This window comes from Zosterops lateralis, assembly GCF_965231275.1.
Source record: "Zosterops lateralis genome assembly, chromosome: 8".
Taxonomy (NCBI): Eukaryota; Metazoa; Chordata; class Aves; order Passeriformes; family Zosteropidae; genus Zosterops; species Zosterops lateralis.
The window spans coordinates 1,792,125-1,813,007 of record NC_139768.1 but is presented as its reverse complement, the minus strand read 5'-3'; the positions used below and the strand labels follow the sequence as shown (position 1 = coordinate 1,813,007).

The 20,883-nt window shown below is 39.3% G+C and overlaps 1 protein-coding gene across 2 annotated transcripts in view; it reads right to left on the bottom strand.

Moving 5' to 3' along the window:
* Positions 1–20,883, bottom strand: part of LDB3 (LIM domain binding 3) — a 67,947-nt gene that overhangs the window by 12,918 nt on the left and 34,146 nt on the right. The window contains exons 4-5 of one of the 2 annotated variants that reach the window (XM_083866209.1): positions 12,222–12,297; positions 5,396–5,802 (exon numbers count right to left, since the gene is read on the bottom strand). In XM_083866209.1, the coding sequence (XP_083722335.1) occupies positions 5,396–5,802; positions 12,222–12,297 (483 nt within the window). Of the gene's footprint in view, positions 1–1,191; positions 1,215–5,395; positions 5,803–12,221; positions 12,298–20,883 lie in introns of both variants that reach the window. The other variant, XM_083866208.1, reaches the window with a different exon arrangement.

The following is a 20,883-nucleotide window of genomic DNA, read 5'->3' as shown; positions in this document are numbered from 1 at the left end:
TTAGTCACGTTACATACACCAAGTCAAAACTTTCACTGAAGTTAACAGGATTCCCATAAAAATAATAGTAAAAAAGTACAGCTTGCCAACTGCTGAGCTCTTTCTAACTCTGGAAGCAAACAGAAGATGTTAGTGCTTGTAAGGGTAGCTGGGCTCTAGGACAAAGTGGCAGAGGTAAGGCTGCACAGACAGCACCTCTGCAAAATGAATGGGATCTTTCTCCTAAGCTAGAAAAGGATCAGGAAAAATAAATCCCAAAACAAGCAAGATAATAAACACCCCTCTAAAGTGACTTCTGCTTTCTAAGACAATCCTGTCAGAATAATTATTAATGTAAACTGGCTAGGGTTTTCACTCCAAAGGAGTTACATCATCACACCCACACCTCACTGCAATCAACAGAGAATGCCAGATCAGTGTAAACTATATGCATTAAATATTATTTCAACTTTATGGATTCTACTACTTCTCACTTTGTACTGTCAGTTTAAATCTGACATTTAGCTACTAGAATTATTTATTTTATACTCAATTTAACCGAGTCTCCAGCAATTTATGGACAACACTCAAGTCAGAGGCAAAAAGCAAGAATTTAGAGACAATCCTCTGCCCCGAGAAAACTAAAGGACAAAACTGAGGACTCTCTGAATTCTCCTAAATAAAGCAGATCAATCACATTTTCAAAACAATAGTTATTTATTTTTTGGGGAAATATATTTATCAAGGTAAATTACTTTGTAGATTTTTTCCCCATATCAGTATCTGACTTCAATCTAAATTTGAATTTTAACAGACTTAAAAAATTAATTAAATACTGAAGCTAGAAGTACTTTACTAATAACACACCAAATAACGCTCTCCAAACTCTGAAGGCATGAAGATGACTTAAAGGTTCAAGGGGACTTAAACCTTTCCTTAGAAGCAAAACCACCTGAAAGGCTTTTAAAAGACCTGGGCAGGCTGAGGTGGCGGCTCCATTCACAGCATTAGAGCATCACCAAGAAATGCCAAGCGGGAGCACTGCTGGACAGCAGGGGCAGCACAGGGCGCCTGCCACACCAAGCAGACATTTAAAAAAATACAAGCAGACACAGCAGGAACACAGGGGATCATGCTACCCCAGAAAACACATCTTCACACACACACACGGCGTCACACAAATATCTGGCACTACACAGAGGTGATACTGACTTGGCAGCGGTGTTGGTTATCACCTGGAAGAAGAGAAAGAGAACAAACAACATCAAAACCAACCACACGGGAAAAAAGAAGAGTCAATAGTCTGTAGACTGCAAAGGGCAAAAGGTATTTACAAAAGATTACTACAGCTCTTCTCAGACCATCTACAAATAAGAACGAAAAGTAAATGTATGCCTAAAAAACCCAACATGAATAAGAAAGGAAAAAATGCAGGGATTATAGCTGATCCACCAGGACTTAGTGGGGTACCATGGCATTTTGGCTGGCCCTCGAACATGATTGCATTGCTGTGCATCCTCAAAACTATTACTACCAAAGTGAAGGGAGGAGGGAGCAGAGGGGGAAAGGAGGATTTTTCAGAGTATATCCTCATCTGAAAATAGCAAATGAGTGGTAGATACTATATTTTTCTCTTAGATACTGAATATTCAGGGATGAAGTCTCTTCTTCTCAGGCCACCCTCAACTGGTTTTGCAAGACTGATTCTTAAGTCTTTTGCATACTGGATAAGATCCAAAGAATATATTGGTAAATGTTTTAAACCCAAAACTAAAGAAAATGCCTTTGTATATAACAAAGCATTTGCCTAGATATGACTGCATCTATATTATGCCAAGAGGGGTGTAAGTCAATAAACTTTGGAATAGTCATTCCTAATGTACTCCACATGAAATGAAGCAAGCCCTACATTACATGTTTTTAGGGATATCCATATCAGGATACTTTATTCCATCTGGGATGTGTACAGTATTGAAAAAAGGTATGTTCACACTCCATTCCTGCATCTCTGCATAAACCAGTGATGGTGCTTGCCAGATAACACAGGATAAAGCTGGGAGTGCAGAGCAGAGTGTGCTCTACAGTGCTCTTGCCAATAACTCTTCATGGTGGTCACAAAAATAGCAGCAATGGGCTGTGATTTTAACTTTTTTTTTTTTTCCCCTGAAGCTTAGATTACCCACATTCTGCTGTTTACTTAGTTGAAATTAATCATATTTTGTGCAAAATAAAGAAGAAGAGATCCAGGGTCAGTTAAAAAGCTTTTCTTCTTACTTGGCTGCATGGAATGTTGTTAACAGAACTGAGCACTGAGGATTCCGGTTTGCTGCTGTGATATTTCTCTATCTGGGACTGATACAAAATACTGGACAGGAAAATTACACTGTTAAGAGTGACATTAGGCTCCTCCTGCTTTTTCCTTGCAGAACCCTTTGATATTACTGCTTCTTCCTACATATGATCCTTTCACCTTGGCTCATCCAACAGCACTTTTCATGACCAAAAGCACCCTAATGAGCCAAAGCTGCAATAAAGGCTTTGCACTTCTGCATTTCCATGGCAAAGCAATCACACATCACCCTCTGCAGCTACTGGTCAGACGCTCCAATTTGAAAATACTCTTCTAGCTTTATAAACCCTACATTAAGCCAAATATAGCAGTCTCTTACAGAGACTATATCCATATATATCTCCTATATCCATTTTAGGTGTATGTGGGACAGTTGGGCACTCATTTGCAACAAAACCAAGTGTAATGGCTTCATTTTTAGACTCACCCAGGCTTCTACTGTACATCTAAAATAACATTTTCAAGGCAGAACTACCAACCCCCTAAAATACACTTTAATTAAAGGAATATAAAAGTATGTCCAAAGAAAAGAAATGTTATGTGCACACACTAAGAACAGCTCAGCTGTCATGTCTCAGTAAAGACTTTTGAGATATGAAGAGGCTGCTATACCTTCTTTCAAAAACAGTAAAGCTTTGCTTCTCCTTATGTTTAGGATGTCATGAGAAAATTCTTCCCAGTTCAGAGCCACACATTATTTTAGTTTGATTCTATATAGGGACATGTCTGGGACACTCAATTGCTGCTCACAGAGGTCACACAGTAAGAGGCCAGTAATCCAAGCCACCTGGCACGTACTTGTGGGACAGGTATTTACTGCCCTTGACCTACAATGTGAAAAATAACTTAGGCTGGAATGAAAGGGACGCACATGTTACAAACTATGACTCACTGTTCATATTTATTCATACACTCCAGAGCTTTCAGCACATCACGTTCCACACTCCCAACAGCCTATCTTATTTTTCACCTTGGGTCAGAGCGATAAAGCTTTAATGTAAAGTGTTATCAGACAACAGATGCTTTGTTATTCTTCACAGATCAAGGAATAAATCTCAAAATTAATTTCAGCTTCTTGATAGGATTTTCCAAAGGGTTTAGCTAAACCTGTAACAGCAATTCACACAATTAAGTTTAAATCATTTGGTGAAAAGGGCACAGAACTGAAACATACCTTCAGATCACTCCTCATGCCTGAACTGTCTCACGGCTTTTACCATACAGATAAGTGCATGTGTGTGAAAGCACAATGAATTCAGTTTCTGAGCACCACAATATCATAAAACCATGTTGTATTACGTGGTAAGGATGTTCCCAATAAAGGCCAGAGCTGATTTTGCAGTGCTCACAGTGCTTCCTTATTCACATACATTCACCATGAGATTGAGATTATCATGGAGGCCACCAAGTCAGTGGTGACAGTTACAGGTTACATGTTTTTCTTCTATCAACCTCTTACAGTTACAGGTTCCATGTTTTTTCTTCACAGAGCAGGAGGCAAGATACTTTTTACTTCATGGATAACAGTCAAGTGGGAGTGGGAATGATAGCACTATTGAGCTCTGAATTTTCTCTGCATGTCAACAGAGATGTACAGTTCTCTAAATCTCAGAGAAGTTACCTGACAAGACACATTTATTTAGTGCTTCTGGGCTCTCTCATCTTTTCAGAATGTTCCTGCACTGCAGGAAAAGGATTTTTTATTTTCTTGTTTTTTCATCAGTGTTACAGATGGTAAAGGCACATAGCAGCTCCCTAAAATTTGATTCAAACTGAACAGAAAGGCTGACATTGACTTTGGTGAGTGATGGATGCAGCTGTGTTGTAATTCTGATAACAGTCACAATGCTGTCAACACATCCAAAATTCAGCCCCTTTACCCTCACCCCTGCAGGTATTAAGGAGAGTTATGAATATAGTGGAGAAAAAGACAACAAGATATACTCCCAGGAAATTCTGTATATTGAAATAAGACAAGAATTGGTGTTCTCCAGACAACTGTAAATTAAGAGAGAAGTATTCTGAGGTTTATTTTGCTGACCTTGCTTACTAACTGAAATTATTTTCTTTTAAATGGTAATTGCTTTACTTAATTATCCAGTATGAGAAAGGAGGATAGAATTTTCTCAGATAAGTTAATTAGGTTTGTTCATGTTGAGTGCTCAAGAGATGGCAGTGAATCATCTAAAACCGCTTGAATCATCTGGAACAGGTGTATATGCTCTCTGAACAGGATGAAATATCCCTACTTTGCTACAACTTTAAACCTCTTGGTTTTACTTTTGCAAAGAGCTTCTGCAAAGGGATATAAAGTACTTGAAGATGTGCATTGTTATCAGACCTTTTTTTCCTAAAAAAAATTAGGAAAACCTGTTTCTTACTGCTTTTTCTCATGTACTGTAGTTCCAGCTCCTCACTTCACAAACCTACTAATAAAAAAGATGACCTGCAATACAGGAATATGGAAAACCTTGACAGCATGGGATCAAACTATGTGGGCAGTATCTGGAGATCAGGCCTTGTTACAGCAAAGTTAACATTAAAGCTAACAGATGCAAGACATTCTTCAAACCAGAGGATTCCAAATATTGCAGTCCTGACTCTTTTTGCATAGGAAAGCCAACACATTAAGGCAGGAATTACAGCAGGACACTCCAGTGGCCGAGCATGTCAGATTTGCTAGTCAAAGCCATCTCTCTTTAGCAAAGTACCAAAGATCAGGTGTGGTTTATAGCAGCTGCTCTGATGTCTGACAGCAGTACTTTGTTCTCTGAGACTCCATGCATTAGTTAGAACTGCAGAGTGCCATGACCCTGAGATGATTATAGTTACTTCAGTCCTAGTGTTCCCCCTCCTGCTCTGCTGACCATTGCCAATCCATGCTGCACTTCAGACACCAACAACCATTGTTCTTTAATGGCAATGTGGGTATGTTTTGGGGGCTACTGGAAAATTTAATGATTGATCCAGACCTTAATCATGATTGCCAGACAAATGCACAATGAGGTAAGCACCATTACATTCAATACTTATTGAAATAATCAAAGATGTTACCATGTTACCTACCCTCTAGGGAGTCCACCTTCCGAAGCCCTTCGGTTGAGACTCAATTTATGCATCTCAGCCATTTCCCTCAGGGTCTCTGCCGAGTAAAGGCCAATGGGGTTGTTATACTGCCTTGCAGGGCTCAGCTGGCGGGCAGGGCTACTGCCACCAGCCCCAGCAGGGCTTGCTTCGGAACCTACAGCGCTCTTGGCAGGTGAAATGTCAGGAGTCACACACTGAGAGGACATGGAAGATCTAACTGTGGTAGTCTGTAGGTAGGAAGAGCTATTTGAAAGGCTGATCTCTTGCTGGTTGAGGTAGCCTGAAAATGTTCCATTGGTTGCTAAAACACTACCCAAAGGCCCAGTCGCCGTGTTAGTTAGAGGGCTGAGGGTTGTTCTGTTGCCATTCATTTCCCAAGCAGGTTCCTGTAGTAGCAAACATGCAGGCCAAGAAAAGAAAACAAAAGAAAAGAGCAATCATAGAACACATGCAAAAAAATAACATATCTGCAATTAATGCTGTAAACATAGCCATAAACTAGCAATAAATAGATTGGGGCCAGAGCATTCAAACTTTCAGGGAAGATTTTCAACAAACAAATGCATTGTTTCAAAAAAGGGAAACAAAACCAACTCAGGCATTTTTTTAAACTAGGTTTTAGTTGAAATGAAGAAATAAACAAATGAGTCTAGTCAACCCCACAGCAATAGTTTTATATTAAGGCAATATTGTCCATTAATTTCTAGGATAATTAAGAAATCTTTAAAGAAAGAGTAATTTTAGATCATGTACAACCATAAAAGCCATTATTATAAAGACACAATGATTCTCAACCACACCATTCTGTTTTCTATGAGTGCACTTGAAGTTATAGAAGTTATGCACTGCTTTCCTGGCCTCTGGTTCATGCTGATCAGGCCATGCAGCAGGGTTAGCAGAGACATCAACAGGATTTGAGAACATGAACTGCTCCACAGAGATGTTGCTCCTATGCTGATTGTTCCTGCTTAATTTCCTTTTAAGGGAATGTGTGCTTGAGTATGTAGGGGTGTGTGTGTGTTGCTACAGTCTGTCACAGATAATATTCCTAACTGGGACAGCAGCAGGTCTTGCCTTAGCCAAAGGAATCTCTCCTACAATACCTATACCCATAGAAGTCTGTGCTGGTGCTCAGATTCAAAATAATCTACCAAAAACTCATCCTGGAAAAACACAGTCCAACACTTAAGTTTCATAAATGGTTCACTATAAATGCTCCTCAGTGAAAGCAAAATAAGAGGTGATATCAAAAAAGAAAAATGCTCACAGTGAAGAGGCCCAGTAATGCTGAATACTTGCTGCAGCTGAGGGACAGGCAGGGGACATGAGCCTGAAGCAGGAACAGAGCCACAGTCTGGCCTCAATGACAGCCAGTTCAAGAGCAGCTGGTGGCCTGCAGTGATGTTTTGTCTCATTCACCACCTATTCAATCATCATCTTTAATACCTTGCACTCATCTCCCCCACAGCCTTGTATGAAATACAACTATGAGAATTTGGCCTTTACTTCTATACTTTTGCTAGTATTGGTTATCATTAATGTAATTTACTAATTTTGATACTATGGTTTACAAGAAAAATAAACATTTCTATTGCCCATTTGGTTTTTCTATATTGCATATATAAATTTAGGGAGGACACATTTGAAAAAAAAAAATCAAGATAATATGCCTTGATTAATTAAAATTTATTGAAAAAAATCCTAAAGGTCCAAGGCTCTAAATGATCATAACATTAAACACATTTAAGAGATTTTGAATCAAAAATATAAGGCAGATAAAATTAACTAAGATAATTTTTCTTAGTGATAAACAGGAAGAGATTTTAGCTGGCATTAATAGCTGCCCAAGGCTGTAGAAACAGATAATCCTAAAAGCATTTTCAGACCATGCTTTTTTAAATAAATACATTTGCAATACATACTCTGGTCATTATACCCTGACACTGAAAACAGCAAACAACAATCCTTTCCAGTGGCTTATTGAAACCTTCTGGACAGCATTAAATAAACAGAGCACTGGGGTTCTCTCTAAAAATGTGTTCAAAAAGAGGCACAAATGCACAGGGCCACGTTCAAAAATCAAGTAATCACTTGGGCAAATTATTTTTATATGCCAGGGCAGAAGGACAGAACAATTATTAATAAAAAAATAAACACAGAGGTAACAGAGAAGGAAAAGGATATGCTGGAGTTATATTCATTTGTTACCATGAAAACTCTGTGGCTTTTAGTTAACTGTGGGTTTCTTCCCACACCCCAAAACAAAAGGACATGCAAGGAGAGCTGATTGAAAAGTATCAGTTTGAACTGCTAATGAGAGAAATGCCACATATTTCTGCATTTTCATAGTCTTGGTGTTACTGGACAGTAACAACAAACAAAGAGAAAATTACAGGACAGTTGTAAAAAGTGATGGCTGATGATTTTGCTCCCCTTTGGCATGAATGGAGTTCTGGTTTTGCTCCTCAAAAATCCCTAGCTGGAACACCAGCACACTGGCAAATCAGCACTAGAATTTTTAAGAACTCAGCAGTGCCAGGTGAGCAATTCCATCTTAAGTTCACATTTTGGATAGTTTTAGGGTAGTTGTTTTCCCTGTGTTGTTGGGGGGAATGGATGAAACAGGAAGTGTCTAAGGGAGCAGATGTATTGCTTCTTCTAAAGAATTGCTGCCCCATCATCAGCATATTTAGGTCTTTCCTTTAGTGACTAACAAAAAAAATAAATAAATCTGTGATTCAGTTTATTCCTGGGAGAATATTGCAGAATTATTGTTTATCTCCAGTTCAGTGTCAAAATCAATGCAGAATTCCTGAACCCATTTCTGACTGTGAAGGGTGAATATCTAATACTGAGCAGCAGCCCTGAGCTTTCAGCTTTGCCTCACATGAAATGCAGCCAACAATAACAAACGTTCCCCTGTTCCCCATCTCTCATCCCGTTCTGTTTCAGTGGCTGGAAAGGCAAGCTGACATTTCCAGCTCGGGGAGTCTGATGCTACCCCTCCAGCCGGCCAGGAGAGGAGGCTGTGACACTGAGCAATGGGCTTCCCTCCAGAAAGATGCCGGGATCGAGCAGCAATCCCACACTGCGGGAGGAAAACTGCGGAATGGCAGGGATTGAGCCTAAAACTAATAAATGTAGAGGAGTCTCAAACCTTGCAAAATAGAAGGGAGCTAAGAATCAGCTCAAATTCCATTCTGAAATATTATTATTTGTTTATAAAAATCCACTTTCTATGAAAGGCAAATGTTCCTTCTTATGTATCAGGGAAGTGAGAAACAAATTTATATTGGGAGATTCAATACCAGGTTTTGCAGGTCCTTTCCCTTTGACAACTCATTTTCTATTTATCTATTGCTGTGACCCTACAGTCATTACTCACCTCTTGCACGTCTGGGAGAACAATTTTAACAGTATACCAGTGAATTTGACCAGCCAACATAATCAAGAAACAATCATTGTGCTAAATTTTTTAGAGGAAAAAGGGAATGGAGGCACCATGGCACTGAATGACTCTGCTCAAAGACATGGTCAAACTGCTTTGATCCCCCATCCTATACTCAACTTAAAAAGTCAGTCATCTCCATCATTTTCTTTTAGACACACACAGGCTCCCAAATTTGGCAGGAAACAAATCATAAGTATGACAAGATCCTCACTGGGACTCCAAAATAAGTGTGTTCAGTAGTGTTTCACAGAAAGCACAACACATAGCCATATTATTAGAATTAACAAGGCTGTCAATACCTTCATGCAAATGGACAAATGTTAAAGCCATGCTTAGCCCTAAAGCTCCAGCTTGAATATTTTGAACTGCACTGAGCTGAGTCTTCACCTGTGTTTTGTCCCCTCTGAAGAGCTGCAGGAACTTATTGACTGATTGACGGCTTAGTTTAAATCCTTGGACTCAAGCTTACTCTTATTGTTATTTGAATGCTTTCAACATTAACTATGCCCTTTCTTCCAGCTATGCCCCACTTCACTAAATCAAAAAAATGTGACTAAACTAAATGAAAATTGCTTCTAGTTTGAGATTTATGTCAGATATAGTGAAACTGAAAATCAACCAAGCCTTATTTCCAATAATAGCCCTACATACTTATGATTGCAGAACCTCTAACATTGATCAGGCTTGTGAAGGAATGACTGATCTTTATGGAAAAAGTATGCACGTTTCCCTAAAACAAAAATAAAAACAAAACAGTGAGAGAAGAAGTGCATGCTTAAAAATTAGTGGAAGCTGCAATCAGATCAGCAATAACGTACAAGATTATTGTTGGTTTTAACTAAAGACTGAAGTTGCACATGCAGATTTGTTTAGCTAACATTGCCATGCCTTAACCTTAACCAGAAAAAGGTGAGGAAAGCTCCTCTTGATGTATGAGGATGACACTGTCATGACTGTCTTGTAATGCAGTTTTTGGCTGATTTTTAAAAAATACCATCCAATTCATTTCACGTGAACCATCAGTCTAAATACTGTCAAGCAGAGGTGTGGAGGTGACTTCTGCCTGTGTGTCACAGAATTCTTCATTTCTACAGTGATACTGTTACTAGGAATAATAAAGGCAAAGAAACCTTGGTTTTAGAGTGTATTTACTGCAACACACCTTACTGCCATATCAGCATTACACTGATCAGTAAAGTATTTTTATTCTGGATTTTGAGACTTCTCTGAGGGCTCAATGCCTTTTTTCCCTTTCAAACAACCCCCAGAGAAGAATTCCTCTTCACTTAAAACTTACTGCTGTCTATTAGCATAGACAAGTGACACAAGTGTCACTCCTCTTGACCTGTAAAGGGTTCATCCCCCATGTTACCCTCATGTTACCTCTTCCCCCTGGGTGAAAAACCCTACACCCAAGATCTTCTTGAATACTGCAAGATAACCTGTTTCCAACCATACCTTCCCCTTTTCCTCCAGAAAGGTACTGGCAATTCTCTTTTCCAGCTGCTGGTTCTGCCTGTAGCCTGTTTAGAAAAGGCTGCCTCCAGCAGCTCCTACAAAACTTTCCTGAGCACCTTGCACAGACTTCTCAAATGTGAGACAGCAAGCTTCTGAAAATGGCTTGAGTCCTTTGATCCTCATCCCTCTCTGAAGGGCTGGAATAGGAAATGTAAAGTGTCCCTATGGCTTCCATGCCAAGAGATCTTGTAAGACCTTCAAGAACCCCCTGCAGTGGGTAAAGTTAACTTTTCTATGCAGTAGATAGTTAAGGGAGGAAAGTATTTTCTGTGGTAAACAGCTCTGAAGACCTGTGGCAGCGATTTTAGAACTGACACTTGCCAAGGAAGAAACACATCTAAAAGCGTAATAAAAATCCAATGTATAAAAGCTTTATGTGCCTATGGAGGAAGAAGAGAAAATTTCCATACCTGTGCAGGTGCTATAGAACCCCAAAAGGTGGGTGTCAATCTTGTGCTGGTGAATAACTCTGAGATAGATCTGCTCACTGCCTTGAACACTAACAGCATTCTGGGTGGGTCTTCAGGGAAAATGAGAACTCCTTCCCCTTCCTGTCCCTATTACTTTGCTGGTGCAGTCAAACACCAGTTTAAGCAAAATAATAATCCCTTGCTTTAGTTCTAGGAATTTCACAGTACTGTTTGGTGACTCTTAAAATAAGTTCCTCCAAGATAACTTTAATAAAATCATGATATAAGCAGAAACAACTCTGCAAAAGATAAATTCTTAATTTCATCTTCCCTTGCCAAAAAAGTTTACAAGATCCAGTCAAAATAACACTATTTCTGCCTCAACTAATAAATGGCCAGTCAGGTTAATTTAAAATTTCACAAAATAAAATTGAATCAAACTATTCCCCACAGGTGCATTCTCTTCTGCTGTTTTGAACCTATTTGCAGCAGTTTCAGGGATGATGTTACCATCTGTGCTCTGAATTTGTAAAGTATAGCGTTACTTAAGATTGATCTATGGAAGCTGGAACTGTCAAAACCAGTAGAAAATCATCTAATTCCCCACGTATTTTGATCTTCAGTGTTTTTTATTTATATGCATGCTAGGAATGAAACTGGCACTGACAGCAGGGATAAGTTGCAGCAATGGAAACTTTAGCTCCTGTCCCTTTATCTAATCAAATGCATCAGCAATACAAATGTCCTACCCTGAGCCTGAGTCTAGGGATATATACACCATCTTTCACGCTACCCTCGCTCCTCAGTGTCTCCAAAGATACAGAAGATGAGTTGCCAGGTACAGTCAGTGTTTATTCTAAAATGAACATTTATTTTATGAAAGATGATGTGCTTTGACAATGGAAACCAAGCCATTCATTTCCTCTGCCACTTGCTGTTATTCATTAAATTGACTTATCCTCTTTATTTTTTATTCTCAGGTCTTCTGAATTCTATGATAAGAACACTGTATGATGAAAGCTTTCAAATGCCCTCACATCCTCTTTCCAGTCAGTGTCATTTCAGTTGCAGACAGGATTTGGATAGACTGAAGCACAGTCTAATTGTCTCCCCAACAATCTACAAAAGCAAATGTAGATTTTGAGAAGCTTTAGTGGCTTCTTGTAGCCTAGATGAAAACAGTTGCTCAGAATTGGTCAGACCAAATCACATCAGAGGACAGCTGGATGCTTTGGTCCTGCTAATCAGAAATTAGCAAAATACAGATCACTAATACATTGCCTTGCAGCAATTTTCCTGTCTGTGCATTCATTCAATGTTTAATTATTTGGAGCAGGCAAAAGCTATTTCCTGTAACAGATATTTACCTTCACCACAGCAGATAAAAATGGTATTCCCTGTGGCTGAGGAGGAACGTGTCACTTACCTTCTGATGGGGAATTACAGCCCTGGGAGAGTCAATTCTGGGAGCTGTGGTTGAAACTGGCACTGGGCGTTTGGATCTGGTGATAAAAACAAGAGAGAAAATTAAAGATGTTCAATCTGCACTCCTGTTTTCCAGCTCTAATTTCAAGCTACTACATCAGGACTGAAAGTTAAGCGTAGCCTAGACTTTTTCTGTTAATCATCAGGCCTTTCCTACATCTTCCTTTACAAAGATATTAAATGAGAGAAAAAGTTTGACAAAGTTTCTCTGAATGATGAAAATCCACCAGGTAGGTATGGAGGCAGCCTCTGACTTGGGAGATCATCTGTTTTCCAATACTTGTGACAAACTGCATTTTCATAGATGAAAGTCAGCCACAACTAGATAAATTCAAGTTTGGGCAGCACTCTGGAAAAAAGAGACTTAAAGGTGTTTTAAAGATGCAGAGGCTAAACTTCAGTGCTGAGGCATCTCAGGATAACTCCTCCAAAGATGTAATAGCTTAAACTGTACAACTACCACTGCAATTACTTAAACCTCTCTTCAGGAAGAGATATGGGCTTCATTTCAGACAATTGAGTTTCACAATGAGCAGAACACTACTGAATTACCCACTCCAGGTGTCTGTCTTCCACTTGTATTTGACAAATATATGTCCTTGATGATTTAAAAAGCCCAAAATAAACCCAACCAGAATGTTCTGAAAATATACAGTTTGTCCTTTCACTGGGATAACAAAGAAAGCACAGTGGCAAATGTCATCTGAAGCACTTCTAGGATGCCCAGGTAAGTGAAAATGTAGCTGTGGAAGGTGTTGTGAGAATCTAGTGGTGAAAGTTCCCCTGAAATCATTCCAGTACATATGGGATCACCAGAAAAAAGGAAATGAAAAACAAAAATAGTCAAAAGAATCAGAATTATACAAGTAATATCCCGTTTCCAACCTACAGATCAGGATTACGCCTCAAATGCTAATTTTAAAAAAGTACATCTCAAAATAAGGACAGGTACAAAAATGAAAAAAAAAATACTTAAAAGCTTACAAATCAAGTAGAAGCAGCTAAGACATTTGCAATTGTTTGCTTTAGACAGGAGATGAAGAAGGGAAGACATTGCAGAGGCTTAGAAAATTACAAATTTCTACAAATAGTAGAGAACAAGAAATAAAACTACTCTTGTGGACATTGAGTGAAATTGAAAAGACAAAACATATAAAATTGATAAAGGCAAATATCTCTTTCTAGAGAACTTGATTAACCTGAGGTGAAACTCATTGTTACAAGATATAATTGAGACTATGAGAAGAGCAGAGTATCAGAAAGGATCAAACAGTTACACTTAACAACAAAAAAACCCCAAGAGCTGCTTTAGACTGGGTATAATAAGTAAACACAGACTCTCATTTTTCATGGCACAGCTTAAAAGACCTTCTGTGTTAGGTTCATTATTTCCTTACTGAGGGCTGTGTTGCACTTTCGTCTGAAATACTTACCAGGGGCATCTATCAGAGAGGGAAGGGTGAGCTCCACAGGAACAGGGCTCATCCCCAGTGGCAATCCCTGCATTAATACCCAGATTCACACTGAGCTCTCAGTTTAACTTTAGCTGCCACACAACATTTTTTCCACAAGCAGTAGTGAACATAAAAAAAAAAAAAGACCACCTAGGAAAAAAGGAGTAACCCTGACAGGAAGTGGAAGATTTCCACGGAGAAGGTATGGACATTTTGCCACTCTGAGAGCTGAAAACAAAGCTGATGTAATAGCTGCCTACCTTACAACCAGGTACTATGAAAACCAACGCAGACTGAGGAAACAATGAAAACTGGCATTTTGTTAAACAGTGTGTAATTAACCTGTGAAATTCACTGACAAAGCATTCCTGAAACAATGGGCTAGAAGACTGTAATTCATATGCACAATGAAATATATCACAATATACTCCCAGGATATAATTATCTGAGAAACAGATACCTTCAAGTTCTAAGAACAAGAGCTACTCACTAACTGCCTGAAACAAACTCTCCTCAGGCAAGTTATCTTCCCTCAGAAATGGATGCCATACTCTTCCTCCAATCATTTTAGCTTAAAAAGAGAAACAATAAATCATATTTATGAGACATGCACATGAATCATGAAAGACAACAAAAAGGAGAAAAAAATCAACTGCAGCTCATAACACAGGGTAGCTAAAAACCGACAGGGACAGTTTATGAACACACAAAGGTTTAGGGGATGATTCTGCTCCTGTCTCCCTTACTGCAATTTCTGAGTACACTCAGTTATTTCTGTGAGGTGAACCTGGGCACACCATGTTAAGTGTTCCCCTGCTCTGCTCACTGTTGACAATTTTTAGCGCCAGAGTTGCTCAGCACTGTGAGTGTGGTTTGCCATGTACAGAGGTGTGGCAAACAACCAGACACTGCACATTTGATGCTTAACTGGAAAACAGTTTTATTGCAGCCAAGGAATTTATTTACCAGACTATTCCATCCTTTCTGATGTTTTTTGCATGTTTAGTTTTCCCCTCTCATTCCCTGCCCATAGAAGATGATGCTAAAAATCTGCACTTCTTCCACATTAGTGATAAAATACATCTGTAATTGACAGCATTAGCCAAGATTCATATTTGACACTAACTTGGAGATTTCAAGATGTTACTTGAAAACAATGTTCCTACACAGCTCTGACTTGGATGTTTACAGCTTTGATATTTAAACACAGAATAATGAGGCTTGCTAGATCTAGCAGAGGCTTGCACCAGGGAAAAGGGCAGAAGAGGTGAAATCAATCTGTGGAATGAAATTGTATGCACTTGCAGAATAAAGTGATTATTTACATAAGAGTCATTACTCCTCCAGGAAAAACATCTGCAAGTTCAGAACATTTGTTTTTTCCTCCCTCTCCTGCTAGATGGATCAAATCCTGCAGCAACAGAAGCTTATTTTTCAAGTGATGATGGTGCTGTAGCAAACGTATGTGTCCAGGTTTGCATTTTAATCCACTGATTGCAAAATTATTTTATTCCAAACACGTGAAGGTGTACCTGCTCAGTAGGACTATGAGAAGGATGAAAGCCCAAATTTCACAGATGAGTGTGATAATTTTAGATTTGACGTTGAAATTTTTCATCGAGATTCTTTTTCTTAGGCATCTAATTTGATTTCAACTTTTAGACATTTTCTTCTACATTTTCCAAGTTAAAGATGGAAACAAAAACCTCATTTCAAAATGAAGACTTAGAACAGCTCTAATGATGACCAAATACATAAATTCTGGTATTTTTTAAAGCTCTTCTCCTTTCCAGAGATACGCCTCTGGTCTCCCTCCATCTTCATTGGGCTTTTTTCTTATTTCATATCTTCACCACTCAGTGTCCATCTTTTCTAATTCTCACAACAACTAAAATCAACTTTTCTTTCTTACAGTATGTTTTTTCATTTGTCATTTTATGACACATGAGCACTTATTTACAACTTCTTGAATATCTTAGTAATTGTATCCTCATGTTTCAACTGCTAGAAAATGAAAAGGCGTCTAGTACATGGAAAAGTAATAAAACAGATTAGATTAGAGTTAGAAAACATTTTACATACTTTAGCTATCACCTAACTGAAATGGAGGCATTCTGGAGTGGAGCAGGTGAGCACAAAGCAGGGTGCAAAACAAAACATGTGGAATAGGGCTTCTGATATAGATATATGTTTTAAGGCATAAATATTCCTGAAAATTTCCTGGGGATGATGATGGGACTTCCAGGGAGAGATGTAAAAAGATGAACTATTACTCATGGTTATCTGTTTGAGCTGTACATTTAATAAGTACTAAGATATTAATATGAATCTTCAGCTAACCAGTGAATTAGGCAGCCAAGCAGAAGTTGCTGTTTGTTTCTAAGTCTTGCACAGAAAATCTTGAGTCCCCTGATACTGTGGCTAATTCCCTGTGCCCTGCCTGGGACATCAGCAAACACTCTCAGTGATCCCAATGAGAGCCACAGAGACAAAGCCCTGAACATTTCACAGGACTTCAGATACAACTGTGATCACTCTGGGCCTGGGATCAGACCTACTTTCCCTCTCTCAGGGTATCAACTGTGCCTGCAATAAAATTGAAAAATTCTCCCACCAGCACTTTTGCTCTCTATATATCAATGGCAAATGCAAATATTAGCATTTTGTTGGATGACTGATTTGTTAATTATTTCCCTGCATTATGCCACACTCAGATTGCAAGTTGGGCAATTCCACTTTCTAGACCTAATGTTCATGCCCACAGCAACAAAAGGACAAAAGCTTGTTAGGAACAGAGGGAATCAGCCCAAAAGGAAGCAGGTATCCAATAAAAAAGCTGTTTGGAAATATATAATACCTACTTTCCCTTAGAAGGAATCTGAGCCAGAGGCAACCACTAACAAGGGATAGAAAGGGAAAATGAAAGGTAAGAAGCCTTGGAGATTTTTGTGAAAGGGAGGAAAAAAAAGTGAATTGAAGCCAATATGTGAAAATGAGATTTTTCCAAGGTTCTCCTGATCTCTCTTTGACCCTTCTACTTCTCTGGCATCTGCACAGTCCCTGTTGCATCCTCCTAACTCCTCCCCTGCCGTGGAAAATCCCTCCTTTTCCTGAACTGCCCCCCATTCTGCCCTCTAGCTTGTTCCCTCCTGACTGGAGCCACTGGCTGTCAATGCCTCCATCTGCTCTTGATTGACTCGATACTGACCCTAAAATTCCTCCTTCCCAGCAGCTACTGTGGGCAAAGAGGAAGAATATCCAGTCTCCCTGCAGCTCTACCCTGGGGGTGACAGTTACCCACAGAGCACCAAGTGTGAGTGCTGAGCACACTCCTGGCACTCACCCAATACACACAGAGCAAGCTCCACACTTCACCTCCAAGGAGTGTGGACACCTTCACTCAGGCAGGTTATTGCTCTGTCTCCTTCCTCCTGTCTTTGCACTGTTTTTAAATAATTTCCAAAAATTTCCTCTACATATCACTACTGAAAACTTGGGTAAGCAGTAAAAAAATGTGGGTGCTTACCAAGGAAATTTAATTCTGTTACAAAACTTGTTTATGCTGCCATGGACTCAATTTGTATGCAGATGTGTATGGCCATTAACACTACTGAAGAAATGCATTAATTTATATCCAATTTATGTGCAGACAAATCCACAATACTCTTGAAATATTCAGAAGTACCTAAAGCAGTATTGATTTTAATAGGAAGCCACTACTCTCACCAATAATAAATTGGTTAATTGCAGGATTTGCATTGCTTAGTTATAGACAATGTTGGTTCAGAATCAAAAACAAGAAGTTGAGATGCAATCAGATTTATCAGAGAGGGATCAAGGCTTAATGGCATAAAAACTTCAGATCTAACAGCTCACTTGGAACCTGAAGTTTGGAATAATTATTTATTATTAATGATTTAATATTACATTGATTATTCATAATTACTGAGAGATGCTAAAAACATCTACTTAAGGTAAACATAAATAAAAATATTTGTTCATGTAAAATCATCAGAAAAAATGTTTGGGTTATGAAATGATCTACATAAAGCAAAGAATTAGTAATAATTCATAAAGAGCAGAAGATGCACTGAATAAAGATTCAGTTCTTGGATGTAGCCTATCATACCCTGGTCTTAAGATACGATGTAACTCCCCCCAGTAAACATAATAAATAACAGTTTTGAAGAATCTAGTATCAAATATTTAAGTAAGTTCTTTAGTTGAAAAAATCTGAAGTGAACCAAAATCCCTCCTTGTAGAAAGCAGACAGCAACTGTTTGTCTGAAAGAATACAAGTGCCATGTCTATTTACCAAGCTGACTCCAGTGAGATGGACCCATGGGGACCCATCCTGACCTTTCCATGGTGAGTGAAATATAATATGTGAAAGAATTCACATGGAGATTATCTTTAGGGAATCCAGAAAATATTTCCCACATAAAACGATGAATTTTAAACTCACCTCTAAGCTGGTATTGGGGGGGGAAAGAAAAGTGATGTGCACTCTGAGAACAGTTCTAATCCCTAAGTAGAATCTTGTTGCAATGAAAACTTCACTGCCCTTTAAAGCCTTGGCATATATCCACAGTTTCCAGGCTCTTTTCTAAAACTAACAAGGACACTTTATGCAGCCAGTGTAAATAGCAATCCACTCAATTAAACTGCTCATGTAAGGAATATATTTGTATTTATTGCAGTGACTGACACTGATACTTTATTTCATTTTCCATGGAAATAGCTGCTCATTAATTTGACCAGCACTAAATGTTACTACTCAGAAAGAGCAGCTTACAGTCCTGTCCAAATAATAGCCTGACATCTGAAAACAAATCCTACTGTCCTCTCTTACCTGCACACAGAGACAACTGGGCACACAGTGGGAGTCACCTGTTTCACACAGAGGGAAGGAGGACCAGCTCTCTCAGTAACACAGTGTAGCTTCCTTAACCAAGTAGTGGGATGTGTCTTTTTTAATGTTTTAGGCATACACAACCACCAGAAGGAAGGAAAAATATACCTTATTTTATAAGGTATATATATAGCCAATACCTTGGCTATTGGTGGCTGAAGAGTCTTAGAAGTTCTAGAGTCACTTGTCTAAGCAAAATAATCTAACTGGTATGGCATGCCATATCCACCGTAAGTATTCTTTTTCCTACTAATCTGCTTAATATTTTCAATAGTCCCAGCAGTTCAGACTGTGCTTTCATTGAGAATGTATATATAGTTCCAATTTACCCTGAACTGGGACAGATACCATCTTCTAATTCTTCTGAGCATAAATACAGCCCTATTCTGGTTCTGATTTAAATGTGCCCATCGGCAGAGCTAAAACATGCCCAGAATTGGTTACTACATCCAGCATCAGACAAAAGAAAGCAGTTACAATAACCACTGAGTTCTCTTTGCTTGCAGTTTGCTGTCACCACATGCTTTATTTATAGTAGGCCTGAAATAAATACTGCAGGATCAGCCATCTTTTGGTGCTACACAAAAAAGGAAAACTATTAAATATTTACCATAAGTCTCTCACAGCCTTGCCTCTGACACTTTCCCTTTCAGGAGAGAAAAGAATTATTTAGCTCATGATATTCCAGCAAAAGACAGCCAATTGTGACTGTGTGGAAGCAAAGGGTAGCATCACTGGCATGCCCTGGGAGGGGGAAGTTTTGTCAATGTCCACCAGGCACAGGAGTCTCCACCTCCCCTGCTCCTCTCCAGCAGCAGAGTGACGCCAAAGTGGAGCCTTGGAGTGACACAGGAATGTTGGTGCCAGCAGAATGAGGCACACTCATGTTACAGCACTTTCCAAAGCTAAGCCAGTACACTTGGTGAATCCTTTCCAAGGAGGCTGATCAGATTACTTGAGTTACGATCAAATGAATGTTGTGGATGCTCCAGTGAAACATGTTGACAAATAATGCTGCTCTCTTTTTTCATTTACTGTGCATTTAAAAAGGAACCAATTTGTATGAAATAAAAATAGACTTTGCATGCATTTTGTTTTCCACTGTGAACTTAATACTGCACAACCCAATGTTTATGGCCTAATATATGCAGGACAGAGACACTTCAAGATGAACTTTGACTGGCCTAGAATTAAAATGCCTGAGGGCAGCTGCGTAGCTCAAATAACTGATTAGAAACTGATACTGAAAAATGACTGAGAACTGAACTCCAGGGGGTCACAAAAAGACTAAAAGCAAAGCAATGTCTTTTTCCACCCCAACCCAGGCCATTCTAGAGTATGATCATAATCTTCCATAGCACAGTCCAGCAGAAACAGCAGCAATCTCCCCTCAGAACACCTAGAGCAATGCAGGTTTCTAAGGAATAACCTGCATCTATAGAGGTATGTAACACTTTGAAATATCAGCCTGGTTTGCCTGAGTGCCTCATGGGAGTTCTGCTGAGTAATAGTGCACAGTGCCAAAGGCACTTCTTTCCTTTTCCTCTCATTCTTGCTCTTTTCTTCAGCAAAAAAAGAATTGACTTCCTAGATGTACTTTTCCCTCCAAACTTAAGGAAGAACTTAGTCTGGAGGGTCTCAGACATTCCCCATCACTGGATTACAGGTCCCTTTCTGCAGGCTGGTCCAAATAGTTCAACTTCCTGGCACTTGCCCATGTGCACGTTTTAGCTTCCCAGAAGCAGCAAAGGGAGGCAGGCTGCAGGCTCTGGAGAAACAGGCAGCCAGACAATGCAGCTCAAGCCACTAACAAGTTCTGGCTGCCTGATCAAACCTCTGGCACAGCTGGTGAGACTTCCAGTCTAATCTTGTGGGTTTATGTGAAAACATAGCATGGGTGAGGTGAGAAGAACAAACTGAAGAGGGAGTTTAGGGAAGGAAGTTGTGAGGAAACACTTCCTGAACTCATGGCTGCAGCATGGAGAACTGCACTCAGGCCAGCACATTCATAGAACACTCACAGAAGATCTGTGTTAGTGAACAGTGCAGGTGTGTGGGGGTGCTGGAATAGTATCATAAGTTTCTTAGTTGTAGGTTTGATGTGATTTGGACTTTAACCCTAGCCAGGTAAAGTTACTGCCTTGGAATGTGCTTATCAGAGGTTGATAAGAGTTGCCAAGACAACTCTAATCCTCTGCCCTGGGTTTCGATCGTCCTATTGTGTTTTCCCCCATCCC